The sequence below is a fragment of the Rhinolophus sinicus genome, linkage group LG03 (genome assembly GCF_036562045.2).
Source record: "Rhinolophus sinicus isolate RSC01 linkage group LG03, ASM3656204v1, whole genome shotgun sequence".
In the NCBI taxonomy this organism is placed as follows: domain Eukaryota; kingdom Metazoa; phylum Chordata; class Mammalia; order Chiroptera; family Rhinolophidae; genus Rhinolophus; species Rhinolophus sinicus.
Window position 1 is genome coordinate 2,594,655 of NC_133753.1, and position 26,713 is coordinate 2,621,367.

The following is a 26,713-nucleotide window of genomic DNA, read 5'->3' on the forward strand; positions in this document are numbered from 1 at the left end:
ATACATCTGCTAAGAATCTATACATGTTCCAAATCTCCTCTTTCTACATAGTCAGAACCAATGTTGGGCAACCAACACTTTCACAGGCTTTCAAAATAAAAGAAAGTCAAGTGGAAAAGACTTCTTTTTTGCCTACATACTGGGAGAAATGACAGATGGCAAAGAGAACAAATTGTGCATGCTTGTTTGTATTAACCCTATAATTACATTTTAAGGCCTGTGATCAGACTACTAGTCAAGGGGTATGACTCCCAGCACTGCACAAATCGGCGCCTACTGAGAGGAACGACATTAACGCTTGAGCAGGTTAGCAAATTCCTGTCAATCCACAATTCCATTCCTAGGGACACAGCCTAAGAAAACACTAAAGAAAAAACAACAAAAAACAAAACAAAAAAAGACGACAAAGCTCTATGGTTCAGTTCTTCACAACAGCCTTCTTTCATAAAAGCAACAAATTAGAAACAACTTAAACTTTCAATACAAGAATGGTTCAACACACTGATATATCCATATGAAAGAATACTGTACGGTTATTTAAAATGTGTACAAGGGGTTTTAACAATGTGGGAAATGCTTAGGTCAAAGTTCAGGAGGACAATACACACACAGTCTTTTTGTTATAATATTGATGAGGAAAAAGAAAAAAACTGATTCCAGGCCAGGGCCCCTATCTGTGGAGTGTGCAGGTCTCCCCAGGCTGCGTGAGTTTTGCCGGGACTCTGGTTTCCTCCCCCATTACAAGATGTGCCCGTGAGTGAATGGCGTGTCTACACTGTCCCAGTGTGAGTGGGTGGGGGTGTGAGTGGCCCTGTGATGGAAGGGCATCCTGTCCAGGGTGGTCCTGCCTTGTGCCCTGAGCTGCCAGTGACTGGCTCCAGCCAACTGTGACCCTGACCTGGAATAAGCTTATTTTATTTGTTTTTATTGATCTGGCTTAAGTGTCTGTATAGCTCACATTAATTTCAATGTTGAGTATTAGAAGTGTTTTGGGGCTTCATTTAGAATTTAGTGATGTTTTGTGACCATAGGAACTTAACTTTTGTTTATATCAGTTAGCCTAGGGTACAACTGATTTTGTTATAACATTGTCATTTTGCTTCAAGTCACAGTTTCCAAGAACCTGTCGATGACGTTAAGTGAGGACTTACTGTACACACCCTCCTATACAGAAATACCATTATCTTATGCACGTAAATATGCACACGGGGGGAAAAAAGGAGTGGAAAAACATCGCAGAATGTTTAAATTTTCTCTGGATAATGGAATGATGAGTGAACTGTTTCTTTATGCTTTTCTGTATCTTCTGAACTTTCAACAATATATAAACGATACTTTTAGATTAGTTTTTAAAGTTTAAAGTTTTAACCAATATGGGCAGGGCTTACATTAGAACTGCAAATTTATTTTAGGCACGACCATTGTTTAGGAGCCTGTTAACTTTCATATTATGCTCTTTACTGTAAGGTCTAGCAAAAATGAGATAACATTAAAATTAAGTTCTGACTCCAAAGATGTCAACAGGTAACACGACAGCAGGAGGCACTGATACAATCTTGAACTGTAGTGACAGGATAGTGGCTAAAATAAAGAAGTGACTGAAATTTAATGAATTCAATCTGAGAGATGCGTTTAGAGCACGATCCAAGGGGAAGAATCAGCAAGCCCATGGAATGCCATCTATAAAATTGGGACAAAAACTTCCTTTGGGGTTATTGTGAAGACTAAATGATATAGGAACACAGAAAGTATTTTACTACAGTGCTTGGCATAAGTCTCAACAAATGCTCACTATTCTGAATATTCAGTCCTGGGCGCCATAATTTAAGATGGGCATTGTGACCAACTGGAATACATCCAGAAGAACAACAGAGATGAAAAGAGACAGCAAAATGAAACCATCTAAAAACACTTGAGGACTTCCGGTCAAGATAGCGGAGAAGGTAAACGCTCATGATTACAACTGAACTACAGAACCATCACTGAGAATTGCCCGAAGTCTAGCTGAACAGAAGTCCTATAACTAAGGACATACAGAAGAAGCCATGTTGAGACTGGTAGGAGGAGGAGACCTGGAACAGGCTGGTTCTACACACACGTGAGGCAATTGAAAATTGGGAGGACTACCTCGGATACAGAGGTCTCCCTTGAGGGAGCAAGGGGTCCCAACCCCATACCAGGCACCCTAGCCCAGGGTTCCAATGCCGGAAGAGAAGTCCCCATAATTCTGCCTGTGAAAACCAGCGGGGATTGTGGCTGAGTGAGACGGAGGGTGGCTGGAGTCCCAGGCAATCCTCTTAAAGGGACCGCATACAAATGTACTCGCGATCGACTCACTTGCTCTGAGCTCCAGCACTGGGGCAGCACAGTGTCTTTCTTCCAGACGGAAGTACTGGCAGAGACCACTGTTCCTTTGTTGAGCCTTCCCCACACCCAGCCTGCAGAAACAGGCGGGTGTTATATATGAGTCTCCATCAACTTAGCTTACACCATTAGTCCCACCCTGGTGATTCCCTGAGACCCTGCTCCACCCAACTTGCAGGCCCACCATTTCCAGTGGCTTTTCTGTACAAATGGCCTGCCTTTGCTCATGCTGTGGACTTTCCTAAAATCTCTCAATGATTCATAAACCCCAAACAAGCAGCATTTGGCCTCAGGGTGCCCTGTAACTCTTGCTGAGCAGCCCTAAGCCCAACACTACTGGCAACTGGCCTTGGTTCACAGCTTAGCCTCTCCCAGGCACCTCCAAGCCCAGCACAAGTGGCAACCATCTGCAGATCACTTTGTAGCTCATACCAAGGGGATCTGGCTGACCTTGGCCTGCACCAGAGCTCTTCCCAAGAGGCCCCAGAACCAACAAACCCAGTGGCCAGCTTTAGACAACACCAGAGTACCACTTAACCAACTCCACAAATGACACACCCAAAGGGCAGATTCAGCAGGCACCAGAGCCCCAGTAAAGTGAGTCAGTAGGGTCAGCTCCTGCACAAAAGCTTCTCCACTGTAGTCACAGCCACCCCTCACAACCAATCAGCCTGTGGGTCAATCCCTCCCACTGACGTGCCAACAGCAATCAAGGCTCAACTACAAGAGGAAGGCACATACAGCCCACACAAGGGACACACCTGGAGCACCTGGCTCAGGTGATGAGACTGTGCCACTGGGCCCCACAGGACACCTACCACATAAGGCGACTGTACCAACACTGGGAGACTTTGCAGCTCTACCCAATACATAGCTACAACCACAGGGAGGCAGCCAAAATGAGGAGACAAGGAAACATGTCCCAGATGAAAGATCAGAACAAAGTTCCAGATAAAGAACTAAGCAAAATGGAGACAAGCAATCTACCAGACACAGAGTTCTAAACAGTGGTTATAAGGATGCTCAGTGATCTCAATGAGAACTTCAACAAAGAGACAAGAAACACAAAAATGGAGATGGAAAACATAAAAAGGAATCAGCCAGAAATGAAGACTACAATAATTGAAATGAAGAATACACTAGAGGGAATCAACAGATTAGATGAAACAGAGGGCCAAATCAGCAATTTGGAGGCTGAGATAGCACAAAACACCCAATCAGAACAGCAAAAAGAAAAAAGAATCCAAAAACCTGAGGATAGTTTAAGGGGCCTCTGGGACAACATCAAGCATACCAATATTCTCATCGTAGGGCTACCAGAAAAAGAAGAAAAAGAGCTAGGAACTGAAAACCTATTTGAAGAAATAATGACAGAAAACTTCCCTAACCTGGCAAAAGAAACAGACACACAAGCCCAGGAAGTGCAGAGTCCCAAAAAGCATGAACCCAAACAGACCCACGTAAGACATATCATAATTAAAATGCCAAAGGTTAAAGACAAAGAGAGGATCTTAAAAGCAGCAAGAGAAAAGCAGTTAGCAACCAAGATTAAACTACTCAGCAAAGCTAACATTTAGAATCAAAGGACAGATAAAAGAACTTCCCAGACAAGAAAAAGCTAAAGGAGTTCATCACCACCAAACCAGTATTACATGACATTAATGGGACTTCTTTAAGAAGAAAAAAAGATTTAAAAAATATGAATAATAAAATGGCCATAACTACATAACTATCAACAATTATTTTAAATGTGAATGGATTAAATGCTCCAATTAAAAGACACAGGATGGCTGAATGGATAAGACCCTTTCATACGCTGCCTGCAAGAGATTCATTTCAGATCAAAAGACACACACAGGCTGAAAGTAAAGAGATGGAGAAAAGATATTTCATGAAAATGGAAATGAAAAATAAAGCTGGTAGCAATAGACAAAATATACTTTAAAACAAAGGCTACAACAAGAGACAAAGAAGGACCCAGTAATCCCACTTCTAGGTATTTATTCAAAGAAACCCAAAATGCTACTTCAAGGGGACATGTGCATCTGTATGTTCATTGCAGCATTGTTTACAATGGCCAAGATGTGGCGGCAGCCTGGGTGTCCATCAGGATGAATGGACAAAGAGGAGGTGGGACATAGAGACTATGAAATGTTGCTCAGCCATAAAAAATGAAATCTTGACATCTGCAACAACATGGATGGACCTAGAGGGTATTATGCTGAGTGGAACAAGTCAGACAGATAAGGACAAATACCATATGACTCACTTACATGTGGAATCTAAAGAACAAAATAAATGAACAAACAAGACAGAAAAAAACTCATACAGAAAACATTTTGATGGCTGCCAGATGGATAGATATTTGGGGAATGGGTGAAAAAGGAGAAAGGATTAAGAGGTACAAATTGGTTGTTACACAGTAGTCATGGGGATGTAAAGTACCACACAGGGAATATAGTCAATAATATGGTAATAAATATGTGTGGTGCCAGGTGGGTACTAGATTTATTAGGGCGATCACTTCGTAAGTTATGCAAATGTCTAATCACTGTATTGTACACCTGAAACTAATATAATATTGTATGTCAACTGTAATTGAAAAATAAAAAATAATTTAAAAACCACTTGAAACAATGAGACCAATTTAATTTGGACAGGGATGGTAGGGGAGGTAGGATGACTGAACATCCAAAAGCTTCACATGGAAACAGACTTATTTAGCAGAGCTCAGGAAAATACAGCTTTAAAAATTAGAGGCAGGCAGATTTTCAGCTCTCTGTTAGAAAGAACAACATGTTCAAAAAGGGAACAGACTGCTTTTGTAAGTCACTCAAGTGCTCAAAGCGGGGACCAGGAACTACTTTAGAGGTCCTCCCAGCGCAGTCAAGGCATCAGAAACGCTGACACACTTCCTGCTGCTGCTGTCCTGTTCTCCACCATAACTCGTCAAGCAGCAGCCTGGTGAAGGCAGAGGTAAGGCACTCTTCAAGTCAGATTACACTGAGACAGCTTTATCTTGTTAGATTTAGCATTGCTCAGAGGAGCTGAATTTCCCTTGTTCCATGGAGGGTACTGCACCCAAAAAGAGATCCTGATTGGCCCAAATTAAACATGTTTCTTTACTGTATGAGCCCACTGCATCTTAAAATGCTAATTCGGATGTTGGATATACAAGATGAGGATATTTCATATACACCATCTCTCACACGTATTTGGCAGTGGAAAGCTGTTAACACCCACTTTAAGACTGCAAATCACCATTTGGGAAATCCTGATCAAAGCCTCAGTGTTCCAGCCTTCACTCACCATTGAACAGTTTCCTGAGGAACATTTTCCACTGATGGCTTTGTCTGAGCCCTGCCGCGTTTTAGAGCATTAATTATGAACTTGCTTTTCTTGTCAAAGACCTCACTGACGATCTGACATCCTTTTCTCCAGAAAAACACCACATATACCAAAAACCTCTGCCATGTGATTTCCAAGTGCACAAATCCCCATTAATTCCACTCATAGACCCGACTGAAAAATTCTCAAAAAGGGGATTTAGTTTTTCTTCTCTCTTTCAAGTTATGAAGAAAATAAAATCTCTGAAAATGGCGAAGACTATATTAATTTATCAGATAAAAAGTTATTCTTTCATGGTATCATTTGAGCAGAGGGGACAAAAAAGCTGAAAAAGCAAACTGAAAATACAATTAATATTAGTAATAGCTATAGGACCCCTACCACCACCACAAAAAAATCCAAGGTAGCTCAGAATATTCATCCTAATAAAATTTGAAACACATGAAACAGATAGCCGATTCCAAAGTATACTTTTAGTTAGGCTGAAGGTCTTATATTAGAATGCCGTTCCATCTGCCCGCTGTAATCCTTCAAATCAGAAAGCTGTTCAATTCTTCATCTTTATAAATCTATAAATTCCCAGCTGAGGAAGTTATACACTGCATCACAATTTTTTTTCCCACTCTGAGCCCTTCTTCCTAGTTACTTCAGTATTAGCTTGTACAGCATTTTGAAAAAATAGATTAGGAAACCATAGGTTACAATCTTTAAATCATTATGACACGCCACAGTAAAGAAATACATACTTTCAAACTCTTCAAATTATTTACTTAAAAAAATGTAAGATAAAGATAACATATGTAGGGACTTTTAGCTAAAAGCTTATTTAAAGCTATGCATTTAATAAGAAGGTGGAAAATAAAGGTGCTCTGAAACTTACGTTTTGCTTCTGACAGATTCTGATTGGGCGACCAGACCAGCATACCCAGATTGTCTCGTTCTTGACTGCGTCTTGCTAATTTGGCTTGGTAGACATAAAAAAAAAAAAATTATTATAATTTAACCGACAGAAGAAGTAATGATTAACAATACCACTCTGGTCTTTTAAACCTCAGAACATGACGACATCACCTTTCCTTTACTGAAATCTGCCCCAATGGAACCTGCACACTTACCATCACAGGATGAGGGCAGAGGTAGAGAAGGCCCTGAAGTCTGCTGAAACATTTCTACTTCTAAGTCTTTTCCTACTTTACTATTATTTATTTAACAAACAGGTACGTATGAGGTTAAGTACAATTATTATTCCTGTTTGTTAGGTGAATAAACTAAACAGGTCATTCAGCTAGAAGGAGACAGTCAGGACTGAACTCAGACAGAATGGCTCCAGTGCCCAAGGGTTTAAGCAATATTTACTATGATGCTCTGCTTTCAGACATGGGACATCCAAACAGGAAGCCACATGTGGCACATTCCTCAAAGATTCTTTTAAAATATGAATCCTTCAAGTGTGCTTTGAATACGCTTATCCTTCTCCGCCAGAGTAACTTTTCAGTGACTCAACAAGAATCCAAAGATTCGGCCAACCCAGTGGCTCAGGTGGTTGGAGCGCCCTGCTCCTAACGCCAAAATCGCCGGTTCAATTCCCACATGGCCAGTGAGCTGCACCCTCTACATCTAAGATTGTGAGCAACGGCTCTCCCTGGAGCTGGTCTGGGTTGCCATGAGCAGCCGGAGGTTGGCGTGAGCTGCCGTGGGCTGCTGTGAGCTGCCAGGAGCAGCTGGCAGCCAGCGTAAGAGGCCAGCAACCAGCCAACTGGTGACCAACTGCCTGAGCCGGGGAGAGCGCAAGGCTCATAACACCAGCATGGGCCCAGGGGGCTGTGTCCTACACAACTAGACTGAGAAACAATGGCTTGAAACAGAGTAGGGGGAGGTGGAAGAAAGGGGGGAAAAATCAGGTAAGAAAGGGGGGAAAAATCTAAGAACGGGCTGTCATGCTTTGGCTGTTATCTGTAATGCTCCCCTGCCTAATGCAAATCTGGGTGGTAGGTAGGCAAATACTATTTTTCTGTAGTTTTTATGTGTAGAATTTAGAAACACTTTTTAAAAAAGATGAAGAAAAAGAATTAAAAAGAAAGCCGTCACTGTGTGATTTGATGTTTCCTAATAAAGTATCTGTGTTCCAATTTAAAATAATCTTGTCCCACGCTCAGGGAAACACTCTTCAAGTGTATTTTTTGTTCTGCCCTGAAACCTGGAATTAATTCTTCCTCATTCTGTAATACATATTGTGTCTGCCAACTGTTTGGGACTAAAGCAACAATTTACACTTACATTTTTATGTTCCCACTGGCAGTATACAAGGATTCCAATTTCTCCACATCTTTTCCAACATTTGTTATTATCTGACTTTTTGATTCTAGCCAGTGGGTGTGAAGTGGTGTCTCGCTGTGGTTTTGATTTGCATTTCTCCGGTGACTAAGGATGTTGAGCATATTTGATATGCTTATTGGCCATTTTTATATGTTCCCTGGAGAAGTATCTATTCAGATCCTTTGCCCACTTGTGGACTGGATTATTTGACTAGAAGCAGAATGTAAAATGGTGTGGCCACTTTGGAAAAACAGTCTAGCAGTTCTTCAAAAGGTTAAATGTAGAATTACCATATAACCCAGCAATGTCATTTCTGGGTACGCAGCCCTGAGAAATGAAAACCTATGTCCACATAAAAACTTGTACACAAATGTTTGCAGCAGCATTATTCCTAACAGCCGAAAGGTGGGAACAAGCCACATGTCCACCAGCTGATGCATATATAGTGTATGTAGTAGATCCATATGATGGAATATTTTACTGCCATGAAAAGGAACTTAGTAGTAATCAATGCTCAGTCTGAATGAAACCTGAAAACATTATGCTAGGTGAAAGCAGCCAGTCAGACACACACATAAAAACATATTGTATTATTCCATTTATATGAAATGTCCAGAATAGGCAACTCTATAGACACAGAAAGTAGATTAGTGGTTGCCAGAGGGTGTGGAGTGCGTGGGAGAACCGGGAGTGACTGCTAATGGGTACAGCGTGTCTGTACGGGATGATGAGAATGGCCTGAAATTGATTGTAGTGATGGGTGCACAAATCTGTTAATATACTAAAACCCATTGAATTGTACATTTTAAACAAGTGAATTGTATGTTTTGTGAATTATATCTCAATAAAGCTGTTATAAAAAGCAAGTGAGAATACTTGGTTTAATTGTTTTTAGCCGATGTATTTCTTCATGAATAAATGAATTAAAAAGGAAGCATATCAAACTGTAGATAAAACAAACCACCCTGTAAATTTAAATAGTGGTCAATTCCTAGGAAAGACGTGGTGAACTGGGCTGGGAAGAAAAATGGAAGTTGTGATTTTGCACCACATATTTCCTTATTGTTTGGATTTTTATCCTAAGAATACATTCAAATAGTACTTATTTTTCTTTTAAAGAAAAATATTAAGGAAATTCATTTAAAACTTGAAGAATCATTTCATAATAATTTTATCTCTTATGTTGCTCTTTTCCTGAAAACAGGAATACTGTACAAATTACTTACACAAGGTAAACTAAATACATCTTCAGAATTTAAGAACTCTTAGTTCTGACAGGGACATCCATTATGATGGCAGTAAAGAAAGCAAAACCATACACAGTTTTAGTAAATTAGATCTTACACTCACACATTTTAGTGAGGCACTAAAGAGTGAGGCCCGTTATCACAGATATAGGGCCCAAAAATACTTGGGCAACAAACAAGCAACTTTAAAAACCTGTAACTATAAAGCAAGACTGTCTTCTTTGTGCTCTCCTTGGCCAAAAAGAAGGAAAAACAGAGCTAACTTTCCTGCAGGATTAGGCTCTCGATTGTCACAGAAAGATCAACCAACATGGGCTCACATTCAAAAGATGGCAAGCACTGCAACAAAACACTGTCAGTGAGTTCGTAGATACCAGACTTTAGATGTTGTAATTAACAAATACAGAAGTATAAATACGTATGAAATGTTTAAGAAAATTGAAGTTGGAATCACAAAAATGAGTAAGCAACAAAACAGCATCAAAAATTACCAGAGAGGTTTGAAAAAGAACCAGCCAGTACTTTAAAAATAGAAACCTATAACTGTCCAAACAAAAAACTCAATGGATAAATTAAGCAGCAGGTTAGCTTAGTTGAAGAGCTGTAAGTCTAAAACATTATTCACAACGCAATTAAGATAAAAAATATAAAAGATAGGTTAAGAATTATGGAGGACGGAAAAAGTAAGATCAACATGTCTAATCAGGGTCCCAGAAAAAGAATACAGATTTGAGGAGGCAATATTTGATGCCATAAAACCTAGTAACTTTATGGATATGATGAAATACATAAATCCACAGACACAGGAAGTATGTTCACTGAACAGATAACTAAAAAGAAAGCCACACATAGGTCCATTACAGTAAAATTGAAGAATGGCAGCGACAAAAAGAGATGTCTTAATAACAGTCTCAGATAATTTCTTATAAAGTTGGGCTTAAAGCTATCTTATTACCCAGCAATTCAACCCCTTATATTTTATTTACTCAAGAAAAATGAAACATTTATCCACAAAAATAATGTTAACAGCGGCCTTATTCATAAAAGCTAAAAACTAGAAACAATCCAAGGGTCCATCAACAGGAGAATGAAGTAACAAATAGAGGCATATTGAACAAAGGAATGCTACACAGAAATAAAAAGGAACAAATTGCTGATACAAGCCAACAACATGGATTAATCTCAAAACAAAAAAAGAGGGGAAAAAATCCCAGATACTAAAGAATACATACTACATGATTCTATTAACATGAAATCCGAAAACAGTAAAACCTGTAATGTGGATCATGTGGGTGGGAGAGAAGGGTGCTAACTGGAAAGGGGTACGAGGAGAACTATCTGAGGGGATAGAAATGTTCTTTACCTTGAGGTGGCAGCTGCATGGGTATATACAACTGTCAAACCTCACTCAACACTTAAGATCTGTGCATTTTATTACATGTCAATTATATCTTCAAAAAAGACCTTTACTGTAAAGGTTGATGTAAATTTTAAAAGCCTGGGAGAAAAAGACAAATCACCTACAAATAAATGACAGACTGACAGTAAAATTCCCAATAGCAATAGAAGCCAGAGATAGTGGAATAATATCTTTAAAGTGCTGAGAGGAAATCTTAGAATGTATCCTACCAAACGGTACATTACACTGCCTAACCACAATGCAATTAAAAGCTAAATCATAAACGCTAAATTCAGAAATGACAAAATATTCTTCAATTATCCTGAGTCAAGGAACACGGGCAAAATGAAAATGTTTTCACAATAACAAAAACTTTGGGTGATTTTACCTACTCTAAAGAATATGCTCAGGGAAAAAATAAATCCTGAAAGGAAGGTTGATATGCAAAAAAGAAATCGCAGGTAAACAAGATTTTGTAAATGCTGCCTGTGAAAAATAAAAATATGTCCAATTGAAGGAGTTTTGAAAAAGAACAGAACTAAAACTCTGGACAATAACATGTAACTCAGAGGTAATAGATAATAACTAAACTGTTCTAAAGTTTAAAGATTAACTTTAGATGTTAAATTAGGTGTGTATAGCAAAATTTCAAGAATAGCTACTAAAAAGTATATATAAACTTCCAAACCACTAGAAGGCAGAATAATGAAAGACTCTTTAACAAACAAAACCACAACAAAAAAACTTAAGAGTGGAATAAAAGAAAGTAAAATGACAAGACAATTATAATTTTATACAGTCATAACAAAGAAGTCTCAAAATAAACATGGCAAAAATTGATGGAAAAATGGGATGTTGACAAAAACATCATCATACCGAGATTAATATATCTGTTGACAGTCCAAACAAAAATTAAAAGATCTAAACACAAACAAGTTTTATTTACTGGACATACTTTTTTGAAGGCTGTATCAATAAGAGTATGAACATTCTTCTCAAACTTACAAAATATTTACAAAAACTGACCATGTACAACAAGGCCATAAAGCACTTCTAAACACATTCCAAAGAATAGGAAGCATATACAGAGGGTGCCAACAAAATGTATACACATTTTAAGAAAGGAAAACTGTACTAAAATTGTAATACTCGATACATACGGATAACAAAAGATGAATACAAGTCACATTTCACTTCTGCAATTACAAGAGGTGCCAAAGTGTTTACCATCAGCATCCAGACACTTCTGATTATGGCAAACTACGGCTTGAGCAACGTTGACCAAAGTGTCCACTTGTACACATTTTTTTGGCACCTTCGGTACATTACACCGTCTAACCACAATGAAATTAAAAGCTAAATCATAAATCTCCATACATTCAGAAATGATAAAATATTCTTCAATTATCCTGTGTCAAGGAAGAAATCCTGACAAAAAAGTTAAAATTACGTAAAATTGAAAAGACTACAAACTTATGAGAAACAATGGAAGAGGTTACGCTTACCAAAAAATGAGAGCTATAAATGCTTATAATAAATTACAGTGGCTAAAAATTACTCTGCTAATCATCCAACTTAACAACAGGGAAAGAACAACAGAATAAATCCAAGGAAAGAAGGAAGGTACACAAAAAGAGCAGAAATTAATTAACCAAACGGAACACTGATTAATAACAAAGCCAAAGCTGGTCTCTCAAAAAACCTAATAGACTAATCTTTGCAGAATTTGATAAAGAAAAATAAGAGAAGGTACAAATAATTTTAGGAATCAAAAAAGTGGATACAATTCCAGATCTATTAGAAATTAAAGATTATATATTATAAACATTATGCCAAAATTTGAGAATTTAAACAAAAGGTTTGTTTTTGTACGAGGTTATATATGCATTCTACTCTTTTCTCTTAGAGTGGTGGTCGTACTAGGAGCAACATTTACAAAGGCACAGCCCAAACTCTTCATATGTATTAACCCATCTAATCCTTACACACACACAAACTGAGACAAACAGTACCATCCCCAGGTTATATGTGAAGAGAAAAGCACAGAAAGGTGAAATGAGTGGTATACAGACACACTGCAGCCCCCCTAAGCAAGGTACATCAGGCTGCTGTGTGCACTGGTCAAGGTCAGGTGCCTCGATGGCTTTATATGGCATTGAAAACCAACAACGTGACTGGAAAGGAAAGAACGGTTACTATCAGCCCCTCCACGGCATGGGAACCATCCATCTCGGTTCCCCTGCTCTCAGAACATCTCCTCCACACCCTGAAAAGTTCTCTTCGTTTTAAGTCTGCAGAGTGGAGGGGGAGGGGCTTGGTCTACCACTCAGGGTCCGCACAATGCCCTGGATGACTTGAGCCAGAACAATAAGGGAAGGTAAGAGAGAGGATGGCCAAATGGATACACACAGAGAGAAGGACAGGGAGAAAGATCAGCCAGAACTGAAACAGGTGCCATTTCCCTCCAACGATGCTTTTCTGGTCATAATCATACAGGCTAACCTTGCCATGTTCAGATACGCTCACAATTACAGGTTTTAGCAACACATGTCTTGTTTTCCACGATCCTAACTCTTAAATGTTTTCATCTTACCAGAAGCTTAATGAACAAGTATGAAAACAGCAGTAATAGCATAATGAGCTATGAATCAAATGCTACCTTCCTGCTCAAGTTCCTGATAAAAAAGTGAAGTTTAAAAGCTATAACCCTCTATATACAGAGCGCTCTGGTCATTATATCCACCTTTATAACCATATCTCCATAGTATCAGACTATCTTAAACTAGCTCCCATAAATAAGATGGCTGTTTGCTTGAAAAGTTCAATTCTATCTCCATATGACTGTCACTGTCATACTGATACCTCCATTAAAAAAATCCAAATGTAGGGGCGGCCGGATGGCTCAGTTGGTTAGAACGCAAGCTCTGAACAACAGGGTTGCAGTTTGATTCCCACATGGGCCAGTGAGCTGCGCCCTCCACAACTAGATTGAAGACAATGGACTGCCACTGAGCTTCTGGAGGGGCGGCCAGATGTCTCAGTTGGTTAAAGCACGAGCTCTCAACAACAAGGTTGCTGGTTCAATTCCCGCATGGGATGGTGGGCTGCACCCCCTGCAACTAAAGATTGAAAACCGCGACTGGACTTGGAGCTGAGCTGTGCCCTCCACAACTAGATTGAAGGACAATGACTTGGAGCTGATGGGTCCTGGAGAAACACACTGTTCCCCAATATTCCCCAATAAAAATCTTAAAGTTTGAAAACAAAATCAGGTGCGCGGGGAGGGGGCTTCCCTGTGAATTGGAATTTTTATCTCTGCTCAGCTGCGAGAATCAAGGGGCAGTGGCACCGCCTGGTTGGAGATCTTGGAAGGAACCCTCTTTTAAAACTGGATGGAGAAACCAAGGCCCAGGGTCTCCTGCGAGCAGTTAGTAGCTTTAGAGCCTGGAAATCTGGCTTGACCATTTCCGCTGGGAACTTTGGGCCAAGTGACTCAACCTCTCGGATTTTCTTTTTTATAATGTGCAAATGATAAAGTACCGATCTCACAGGTCTAAATGGGACAGTGTATGTAAAGCACAGACTACATATCTGACATAACATACCTAGCTGGCACTCAACATATGTAATTAAATTGGTTTTCCCAGATCCACCGTCGGCCTCCCCCTGGACCCCTTTTCTTTGAGGGCCACAAAAATCTACTTGCAGCCCAAGCAAGTAGGGAGCACCTAACCCCAGGTTAACAGCTGCCACATCTTAAAACAGCGTATTTTAAAATACGGAATTATTTGACAATCTTTGAAAAGGGACAAATCACTTAAAAGTCGAGACCTCCAGCTCGGGAGACTTGGCTGTCCGAGGCGGTGTATCCACAAGCAACACTGGGGGTGCAAAAAAAAAAAAGAAAACAAAATCAAAAACAAAAAAACACACATAGAATTCCAAATATAGAGTAGGATAGACTACTCATCAGTAGTAATCAAGAAAGGAATAAAGGGATAAAGTTTTAGAAACTGATAAATTCTTAATCTTAAATGTACCCACTGGCTACCCATTCTGTCACTCTATCCCGAGAAGCTAAGCATCCATAAATTTAACCTTATGTTATCATTTTGTGATAAAAATTTTGTGGAAAAAATCATTTTGTGACTCCAAAATTTTGGGCTTCTGATTTTGGGCATTCAGAAAGAAATGGAGAGCAACCTAAAGAGCACTAGCATGATATTACTACTGCTGTTACAACTAACACACGTTTACTACGTACCAGGCACTGTGTACTTTTCCATGCATTAGCTCATTCAGTCTTCCTAACAACTCTGTGAGGTCGCTACTGTCACTATCCCCGTTTTACAGATGAGAAAATTAAGGCACAGACAGAGAAAGTAACTTGCCCCAAATCACACCTAGGAGCAATAGAACTGAGGGTCAGACCTGAGCAGTAGATTCCAGGGCGCGTTATGTTAACCGTATGTACACTGCCCACTTTTCAGAGACAACATAAATTATCAGAAGTCTAAAAACAGATCAAAAGCCAGAGTATACATAAATACATGTTTCCTCCTCACAATATTATCCCATTAAGTATTTTAACACTTAAAAAGGCTTAAGAATTTTCAAATGACAACCATTTGTCCTCCATTAAACAAAGAAATCAGAAGCAATTTTGGTGTTTACTTGTATCTTCCTACAAAGTATACACCTCTGTCTGGCTCCCTCTCCTCTAGGCTCTTCCTTTTTAAAATGCTACAAGTTTATGCTGGAATAACTAAGTGCGCAGTTTTTCAATTACCAGCTCTTTGCTATTAAAATCTACAATAAACATAGGAATGTCATAAGGCCGGTACAAACTCGACCTTCATGCAAGTTCTCCTAAATTCAATCAGAAACCTGACAAACCCCACCTCTGCCAGCTGACGAATGCAGCATAACCGTGGTTAGTCACCTTGACAGGACGCGCCTGATTACGCCCCGCCAGATCCCTGCTCGTCACCTTGGTCTCCTCCTCCTCCATTGCCCACCGTCCCAAACCCCAACCCACTGAGCCCCCTCAGCTTTTCTCACGGCCTTAAGTGCAGACCTTCATCTTGTCTCACCTTGTCTTACGGGTTCCAGGCTAACCAAGCCCAGCGCACAGCCCTATTACAATTCAGATCAAACCATTCCGATGCTTAACATCCTTCCAGAGGTCGGCCCTGACTGCCGCTCCTTAGTGAACTGTGCATAGTGACTTCCTGCAAAAGAGGACAGTGTGGAAGGGCTACGCGTGGGGTGGAGACCGCTGACAAATACGACCTCAGCCAGGTGGTGCCCGTCCCCACCGAGAGTGAGGGGATCGTGCTGACAGTATCTGCCCTCGGTAGGCGCCTCCCCCTCACTGGTCTTCCTCCCCAAACTCTCACCCTCACCACTGAAAACACACCAGACAAGTCCCAGTGGAAGAACGTTTTACAAAAATCCTGACTAGTACTCCTCCAAACTGCTGCAGTCATCAAAAACGAGGAAAGTCTTAAACTGTCGCAGCCAAGAGGAGCCTAAGGAGACATGGCAACTAAATGCAATGTGGTGTCTTGGATGGGATCCTGGAACAGAAAAAGGACGTTAAGTAAAAACGAAGGGAATCTGAATAAATTACTATGGCTTCCAGTAATACTAATGAATCAATATTGGTTCATTAATTATAACTAATGTAAGACATTAATAGGAGGGGAAACGGGGTGTGGTACAGTATGTACTACACTTGTTCTCTGTACTACATTTGTAACTTCTGTAAATCTAAAACCATTCTAAAAATAAGAAGTTTACTTTGGGGAAAAAACCCTCCACAGCTCCCCTATTGTCTCCAGCATAAAACCCACGGCCTTCCCAGGCCCCCCACAACCTGCCAGCGGATCTTTCTAACCTTCTGACCCTTCTCACAACTCCTGTGTCCTCCCCATGGTGATTCCCTTGCTGTGCCCTTTACTTCCCCACGTCTTTCCCTTGCCACGTCCCTCACTGCAGTGTTGTCGTCCCCCGCATCTTTCCCCACCAGCTAACTCCTCCTCATGTCACGATAACCCAAGGACCACGACCCTTGGGAAGTGGACCACGACCTTGGCTCTCCCGCTCCTTGGCCAGGCCAGCAGTCCACCCGTCCTCAATGTCCAGTAACACTGAGGCCCATCCCCGGGCCAGCCTCGACTCTCATCAGTGACGGTTCGCACAGAAGCACCTGCTGTCGCGGCAAGAGCAATGGCTTTGCAAGTAAGACTCAGTTATTACTGGCAGTACTGTCGTGCCCCTTTATCCACGGGGGACACGTTCCAAGACCCCCACGGATGCCTGAAACTGCGGATAGTACCAAACCCTCTATACACTATGTTTTATCCTATACATATAGACCTAGGATAAAGTTTAATTTATAAATTAGGCACAGTAAGAGATTAACAGTAATAACTACTAATAAAACAGAACAATTACCGTGTTTCCCCAAAAATAAGACCTAGCCAGACAATCAGCTCTAATGCATCTTTTGGAGCAAAAATTAATATAAGACCCAGTATTATATTACATTATACCCGATATAGTATACTATATTATATTATTTTAATTATATTACATTATATTATACCCGGTATCATATATTATATTATATTATACCCGGTCTTATAGTAAAATAAGACCGGGTCTAATATTAATTTTTGCTCCAAAAGACACATTACAGCTGATTGTCTGGCTAGGGCTTATTTTCAGGGAAACACGGTATAATAATATACTGTAATAAAAGTCACGTGAATGTGTAGTGTCTGTGTGTGTGCGCGTCTTTCTTTTTCTCTGATAATCAATCTGACCACCAAGATGGTTACTAAGTGACTAACGAGTGGGGAGCATATGCAGTGTGAAGACGCTGGACAGAGGGAAGATTCTCGTCCCGGAGGGACAGAACGAGACAGAGCGAGATTTTATCACGCTACTAAGAATGGCACACAATTTAAAACTTACGAATTATTTCTGGAATTTTCCATTTAATACATTTGCACCGCAGTTGACCATGGGTAAGTGAAACTGTGGAAAGTGAACCCATGGATAAGGGGGGGGTCCCTAATAATTATTTGTAATTATTTTTAGTAAGACCTAATTATAAAACACAGAACAACCCTATGAGATAAGAACTGTTCTACTTTGTTTGAAGAGGGTTCAAGTGACTCGTGCTAGAGCATAAACTGGCCAGGATCTGGGCTCTTATCCGAGACTAAACCCATGCTGGGTCTGAATCCCACCTTAGCCACTCTGTCACTGAGTGTTATGAACTTAGCTTCACCGACCTCTGTTGAAAAATGGGGAAGGAAAATGCCATCTTGTGCCCAGGTTTCTATAAGGATTAGAAAGGGCCCATATTAAGTACCTGGTACATACTTATTAACAATAAATAATAGCAATTATTCTCTTCTGTCTCCCCTGCTAGCTAGACTAAGGTTCTTGAGACCCTGTATCTTCGCTGTCTGGCACATGATAGGTGCTTCATAAAAGCTGAGTAAATTAATGTGCACGAAGTAACAAGTTAGGTGGCCAATTAATGGAAAGTTTTAGAAAGGGAGTAGTACACTCTTCTGTTCCCTTTCTTTCACAGCAGCTATCCAGGCTGCCGCCAGGTGTGAAGACCAGCAGCAACTCTCGCAGTCCGGCCTCTGGAACGCAGCCCTCCCCTTTTCACACTAGCACTCCGCCGTCTGCAGGCACGGACTCCATCCCTACAAGGAGGCCGTTTCAAACATACTGTGAGTCTCAATATTCCAAGTGGACAACACGGGGCACAGAACTGGTTACATCACTGTCCAGTAACCTACGCCCAGTCAATGCCTGACCTACGTCCCTTTCCTGATTCCCCAAGAAGGAAGTCCGATTCTCATCAAATGCTGCTCAAGTAACTCTCTACACTAGAAACGGGACGTGTGTGCCCAGTCTCTAACTATTAACATCTTATTCTCTCATTCTCCATGACCTACAGATGTCTCGAACTCTGAATTAGTCTTCTCTAGAGAAAACACACTTTCCTTCCGTGTTATCAATTTAACAAACTCATCATTTAACGTCAATGTAATATCAGCACATATCGTTAAACCAAAAAAAAGACAAAATACTTCAGAGACCAAATCATCTCATAGAGGAATGTTTTGTGCTCTGGATGCCCGTTTTCCTTAACACTGCTCCCCCAGTAATGCCACAAAGGCACTAATCAGAATGGGCACGACCATGCGCACACCTTGGGAATGCTGTGGGTTTGGTTCCAGACCACGGCGATAAAGCGATTCTCTCAAGAAACTGAGTCACACCATTTTGGTTTCCCAGTAGATATAAAAATTATGTTTAAACTATACCGCAGAGTATTAAGTGTGCAATAGCAATATGTCTAAAACAATGTACACACCTTAATGAAAAACACTTCATTGATAAAAAATTCTAACCATTATCTGAACCTTTTTGCTGATGGACGGTCTTACCTTCAACGTGTCAACAGTGTAGTGTGTGCAAAGCACAATACAGCAAAGCTCAATAAAACGAGGTCTGCCTGTATTGGTATTTCACCACGAGTGCTGGGAGAGAAAAAAGCCCGCAGCCACGGTCTGCTAACGGGGACGCACCACCACCGCAAGAAACACAGGCCCGGTTTACCCTGTAACAGCTCCGAAATCACCACCACTTCTCCACAGCCCGGTGAAAACTTCAATTACTGAACCGCTAGCTGAGGACATATCTTTAAAATCACAGCCATGTTATCAGAGTTTCCTAATACAGAGCTGAGATGAAAAAAAGAGAACATGGAATTCTTTCTAAAAGTTTGGCAGAACAGGATGTTACAAAGGGACACAGAAAAAATGGCCACCCAAAAGGCTGACAGTGGTGTCCTGTCAATTAGTGGAGGCTTTCGGAAGGGCAGTTTGGCAATGTTTACCACGGCCTCTAGCAACTTACCCTAAAACGAAATAATCACAGAGCTATAAAAAAACTCACCTACAAAATTGTTTATCAAGCGCTGCTGAAAACAGCAAGATTCTGGGAACAACTCAAACGTCCAACAAGAGACTTGCAAAGTTTGGTACAGCGCTCCAGCGGAAACTGCCCACGAACAGCAGCTGGGGAAGGAAGTACACGCCACGACCGTGGGGAGAGAGTGTGTTACGTGCCTGCCAGTGAGTGACGTCCACAACGTCCTGGCCTCAACAGCCCACTGAGGCCTTGGAGGCTCATTCCAGAACCATCCAAAATAACAACGCATGTCCATTAGAATTACGTTTCCGTAAACATAACAACATACACTGCACTAAAACCCTGATGTGGCCAGTTCTTACCCGTCTCACCTGCAGGTGGCGCGTCTCCTGTGCTCACCTCCAACGAGAGCACCTACTGCGCTTCGAGGTTCTCTCCGCTGTGCTTTTCCCAAAGCTTAACACTTCCTGGATGGTTATGATGTTGACTACATTTTTCTGAATTTTCTTGCCTCTTAAGTCTTACAAGGTTGGGGAATACTGAGTATAAAACCACTGACATAGTTTAATGAAAGAAGAAATAAACATTCATTCTTTCAATGGAATAAAAAACAGCACTGTGGGTGAGATTTTTAAAAACCTCCATAATTATTACTGACTTCCATAACTAATTCAGATTTGTGAGGATTTTATTAGATTCCTACCTCCAAAATCTCTTTTATAGCACTTTATCCCTTTGAAAATGTTTGCACATTCCTGGTCCCACCCAGTCTAAACACAGCACTGCTCGAAGTCAGACAAGTGTACAGCAGACATAATTTCTGACTAAAATGACATCAACCTAATCAGACCCAAGAGCAATGTAAAAGCTCTTTGCCCTCAAAGGTTAAAGACTTAAAACAAATAAGCTAAGTTCCAGACAGCACAGAACCAAATTAACAAAAAAAAAACTTGCCATTGTAAATTAAAACAGGAATTAGGGAATGCCTCTCTTTTTGATATGTAATGATATGCAAACAATTTAATAATAGACTTTTCTAGGGTACCATTCCATTCCTGTGAGCGATAATCTTACATTGTACATACAGTCTGAAGCTACAACTACGACTACCATAATTCAAAGAGCAACACCTATACAAAAATAAACCACATTATAGCCCAGAAGAGCTTAGCAATATCACAATATACAATTTTACCAGTTGTTTTCTCTTGAAAACAAACCTGAACCAATTTATGATTGTAATTTATACAACTCATACCATATTAAGGAAACGTCTATCCTTAATATGAATGAAAATTACCACACAATCTCTCATAAGCATACTAATCTGGTAATATGACACTAACAATGGCAGAAAACCTAATGCTGCCAACTTCTTTTTCTTTTCATTTTTATAAAATAATTTTTTATTTTTCAATTATAGATTTTTCTTGTCTGGGAAGTTCTTTGTCTTTGGATTCTAAGCAATAACTGTGCTGGGTGGAGTAATCTTGGTTATAGGTCCATGCTTTTCATCACATTGAATATTTTATGTCTATCCCTTCTGACCTGAGAAATCAGCTGACAGTCTTATGGGAGCTTCCCTGTAGGTAACTAACTGCTTTTGTCTTGCTGCCTTTAAGAATCTCTCTTGGTCTTTAACCTTTGGCATTTTAATTATGATGTGTGTTGGTGTGGGCCTGTTTCGGTTCGTCTTGTTTGGGACTCTGCACTTCCTGGGCTTGTATGTCTAATTCTTTTGTCAGATTAGGTAAGTTTTCCATCATTATTTCTTTAAATATGTTTTCAATTTCTTTCCCTCCCTCTTCTCCTTCCGGTACCCCAAAATGTGAATGTTGGTATGCTTGATGTTGTCCCAGAGGCACCTTAAACTATCCTCACGTTTTTGGATTCTTTTTTCTTTTTGCTGTTCTGATTGGGTGTTTTTTGCTACCTTATCTTCTAAGTCACTGATTCAATCCTCTGCTTCACCTAATCTACTATTGATTCCCTCTATTCTTAATTTCAGTTATTGTGTTCTTCATTTCTGGCTGGTTCTTTTTTATATTTTCTATCTCCATTCTTATGTTTCCTATCTCTTTGTTGATGTGTGACACGGAGCATTATCATGATGGAGGATGATTCACGGCACACTTAAAATACACCTTCTCTCAACCATAGCTCACACCCGACTGACTGCATTGAACAAGTTGAAACTTGCCACACACTGTTACAAAGGTTCGATGCCTCACTGCCCATATTGAAGATCCCTGCCTTTCTGGCAACAGCATTCACCGTATTGTTTGATCACAACGGAAAGGCTCTATGTCACACATCACTTCTGCTATGGCAATTTCTGACAAATAAAAACATTACGGTGTGTCCTCATCCACCTTATTCACGCAGATCTGGCACCTTGTGACTTCTGGCTCTTCACCAAAGTCAAAACAACCATGAAAGGTAAACATCTTGAATGGATTCAGGACATCAAGGCAACCATGACAGCACAACTTAAAGATACTCATGAAAGAAGACTTCCAGAACTGCTTCAGAAAGTGGCAAGAACAATGGGATGAGTGTGTTGGAAGTGAGGGTGAGTATTTTGAGAGGGATTGATGGCAATGTGTCTTTTACTGTAATAAATTTTTAAAATTTAAACATTTACTGTACTGTTTGATCACACCTCACATCCACAAAAAGCCTACTAAATAGATGGGCTCAAAACTCAAACTATCATAAGTTAGAATTCCAGGTCTGCCACCTACAAAGTTTAAAACACTGGAAAAGTTCCTTAGAAGGAAGCCTTTATTTTCTCATCTGGAAAAGGTGGTTTAAAGAATCTCTACCTCACAGTGAAAGAATTAAATGAGATAATATATGTAAAGTACTTACTTAATGCCTTGGCACACACCATGAGCACTCTACTCACCAAATAATCGATTGCTCTTATTACGAATGCAATGTTTGGAGTAAGATAAGCAAAAAAAAAAAAAAAAAAAAAAAAGCAAACAAACAAAAAAACTAAAATAATTGAACAGAACTTCACGCTTCTTGGCTCTGGTTTTCTTCTCCTACATTCCCAAACATTACTGATCTAGGCCCTACGTGGCTTGTTCAGTGGCAACAGCATCCTTATCGAACTTCCTGCCTCCTCCTTGTCTCCAAATTCAAATCTATTTCATAAACGGCAGCAAGAAACATCTCCCTGTACTGTCCACACGGTGCTCCTTCACAGTACCTTGTAAGAACTTCTCCAAAATTCATGCAAACTCAGAAACTGACTCAGAATATTACAGCTAAAAAGAACTTCATAGATGGAGGTTGCTTAATTTAATCTAGAGACATGCAGTGTCTTGCCCAAGGTGACACAGTGCCGAGGCTAACTCTTCAGCAGGCTCCCATTCCTATTCCAGCCCAGACTTTTCTTGACCACACGTGATTACATTCAGCCCAGACCTTCCTTAAGAAATAAGTATGATTCCTCGTCCTGGTATTCTGTGGCACTTCACAGGAATTTCCTGATAAAACAAGGTGAGTTTTTTTGTTGGTAAAACAAGGTGAATTTTTTTGCTGTTGCTGTTAATACGTTATCTGCCACCAGAATAGCCAATATAAAAATGAAAGATTTTGGGCCCTAATGATTCATGTACCCAGATATTTATAAATGCTGATATGGTCTAGATATATTTGTTTTGATAGTAGAGATCTCATAACTTTCTATCAACAAAAGAAGCCTACTTATTCATATGAAAATAGCTAAGTTCAGTAATTTATCTAAATACTTATGGAGAGCCTATATAAAGTGCTTCTTTTTAAAATCAAATAAAAAGCCCAATGAGCCAACCGAAAAATGGGCAAAGAAGATATTTCATAGAAAAAGACGCTTGCCTGCATAATTTCGAATAATTGGTGTAAATACTCCCTTCCTCCAGGAGGTGGCGCTTAATTCCTCACACCTGAGTATGAGCTGAATTTAGTAACTTGATTCCAAAGAATACAGCAGGAAAGGGGGTGGGGTATCCTTACAGTACAGAAACCTGGAAACTTTACCTTGGCCGTGTAATCAAGGTTGACATCACCAGCAACAAGTCATGATAGCATGTACACCCCCACTCCAGTGTGATAAGATGTGAGGGGTTCTTCCCAAACCCATAAGCTCAGTCTAATCGTAAGAAAAAGGTCCAATAAATTGCGGGATATTCTACAAAATATCTGACTAGACTCCTCAAAACTCTCAAGATCATGAAAATCAAAGAAAGACTGAAAAACTGGCATAGACAGAGGAGACAGGGAGGCAGGACAATTACATGAAATGGGTACCCTGGATTGGATTCTGGAACAAAAAAGCGTATTAATGGGATAACGATTGATTGAACTCTGAACAAAGTGTGTGGCTTAGTTAAGGGTAATGCACCAACTCGCTTCTCATTGTGAGAATGTGACAGCATGGAATGGAGACAACTGGACAAGCGGTCTGATGACCTGTGGTTACAGGAAGGCAAGGAAGACCGATGAGAGCCACAGGGTTTCTGAGAAAGTCAGCATTCGAAAAACTCCCAGAATGAGAGTATAAACATAGAAAAATGTCACAACGAGTTTCGGCTCACTTTTGTAAAAGGTCACTCATCAGAAAGAAAGACAGCCTTGCACTTGGATCAGAGAAGCAATGAATGGGAAATTGTCTACTTTAAATTTACCTTTAATTATCAGATCTTTTGGGCAAACATGTAATGTTGAAAAGCCTATTAGATAAATAAACCAATGTTTATAATATCAAAAAGAACGGACAAGTCTGGAAGTTTTGTTTTATACGCCAGATAGTTTTCCAGGAAAGCCATTCACTGAAATCCTACATACAACTCCTCTGTGTTATAGAAATTTTCTTCTGAAGCAAAGACAACTTCACTAGAAGTTCATACATATTAGCTCCAAGAGGAAGGAAATCGGTCTTAGATTAGGATTAAAATACTAGAGTTGGTTGTAACACACCTAACAGAAAGCCAATACGCCTATGCCTTAAGCACGAGGACATGAAGTGTCCTCGGAGGACGCACCATAAGAACAACACAGGTGGGAAACCCAAAATCTGGACACTAGGCACACATCCGCCACAGTGATGAAGAATATTTTGCAAAGATATCTTCAAAAACCTTTTACACAAGTTCCTATTCTGTATGTGTTTGGGGTTTACATAGCCAACCTAATGAAGTTATATGAGGAAAAAAACCAAGAGTAACCTTTAGGAATTTTTTTCTAATATCTGAGCAGGGGTGGCCAATTAGCTCAGTTGGTTAGAGCGTGGTGTTCTTAACAACAAGGTTTCCGGTTCGATCTCCTGTGGGCCACTGTGAGCTGTGCCCTCCTTTAAAAAAAAAGTGTGTGTGTGTTTGTGTGTGTATCTGAGCAAAGCAAATTCAAAGAATGAAAATAACTTATTTTTTTATAACTTTTTTTATTCGTTTCAGGTGTACAGAATGTAATAGTTAGACATTAATCATTTATATCCCTCACACAGTGACAACCCCCCTCCCCCCCATCCGCTAGAAAATAACTCATTTGTATTCAAATGAATGGATTCAGCACGAAACACTGCAACTCATCCAAGCTTAATCTTAATTTCGGAATCCACTGCATTGCCTGGTTCACAATTTTTTTGGTCTTTTTTATTTTATACACACTACTAGTAGGAGAGAGAGAGAAGGGATAAAAGGAAATATTTATTGATCAACTATTATGTGCCAGGTACTTTCACAAAAATTAGCTTGTAATCATCACAACTCTCTGAAAGAGATACCAAAGCCATTTCTTAAAAACTGAAAGACAAAAAAGAAAAAAAGAAAAAAAACAGGAAAGTGTCATGATAAAGTGAAAAAAGCAAATTTCAACACTTACCACTGGAAAGGTGAGAGGAAGAAATGCCAACGAGCTTCAAGAAAGAAAAAATGTCTGAACATGAGTCATTCAGTTTCCTGCCATTCTAAAGTACAACAGGTAGGCTGGCCTGATGGCTCAGTTGAGCCCTGAATGACATTAGAGTGTGAGCTCTGAACGACAGGGTTGCCGGTTCAATTCCCGCATGGATGGTGGGCTGCACCCCCTGCAACTAAAGATTGAAAACGGTGACTGGACTTGCAGCTGAGCTGCATCCTCCACAACTAGATTGAAGGACAAAAACTTGGAGCTGATGGACCCTGGAGAAACACACTGTTCCCCAATAAAAACTTAAAAATAAATAAAAATGAGAAACAAAGTACAACAGGTAAGAGAATCCTTTAGAAGCCAGTGTCAAAACACACACACACACAGGGGGAAAAAAGCAATAAAAACGGTTGTCGCCAGTGAGGGAAATGGAAAGCTAGCAACGGAGGAAAAATCTTTTCATTGTACATACGGTTTTGCATCTTTTAATTTTGTACCTCATACCTGTATTACCTATGCAAATACTCAATAAAATTTTATTTTTTTAAAAAGCCAACCACAAGGAAAGAGGCGTAGTGAAGACCACCACTTCTAAATGACAGGTTAGTCTTGACTGCCACCCTCTGGCAGGGAACACTATGGTTTCAACAGAACACACTTCTCCCTAGGCCTCCAAATCACAGACAGGGGGTGTGTTGTCAGAACCCCAATGTCACTACAAGGCATTACTCAATGACTCACTCGAACTAGAACTAAATTTTGTCTTTACCTACTGTTCAGCTTAGCCAAGGACCCAACTCAAAATGGAATCCATATTTTACATGATGGTTATAAACATGTAACTTAAGAATAACATGATAAAACTCAACGGCTGCTATTTTCAAACAGCTTTTTTTCCACGCTCCCCTGAAATCCTGCAGACATACATCCTCCCCATTTTATGTGTATACTTATACATTTTAAGTTCATTATTTATCAATAGTAATATTTTTGTCAACCGAAAGACAGAAAATGTTAAAAGTGGTTGTTATGTACAGGTGTCCCCGGCTTTTCAAAAGTTCTTTACACGTCCCTTCACTTTTTTTTTTATTTTTTAAATTTATTGGGGTGACAATTGTTAGTAAAATTACATAGATTTCAGGTGTACAATTCTGTAATACATCATCTATAAATC

The 26,713-nt window shown here is 40.0% G+C and overlaps 1 protein-coding gene across 4 annotated transcripts in view; it reads right to left on the bottom strand.

Moving 5' to 3' along the window:
* Positions 1-26,713, bottom strand: part of RCOR1 (REST corepressor 1) — a 122,632-nt gene that overhangs the window by 42,213 nt on the left and 53,706 nt on the right. For all 4 annotated transcript variants that reach the window (XR_012494500.1, XR_012494499.1, XR_012494501.1 and 1 more), the window contains exon 3: positions 6,593-6,676. Coding sequence is in view for 1 of the 4 variants with exons in the window: in XM_074326894.1 (XP_074182995.1) it covers positions 6,593-6,676 (84 nt within the window). In the remaining 3 variants the exon portion in view is untranslated. The remainder of the gene's footprint in view (positions 1-6,592; positions 6,677-26,713) is intronic.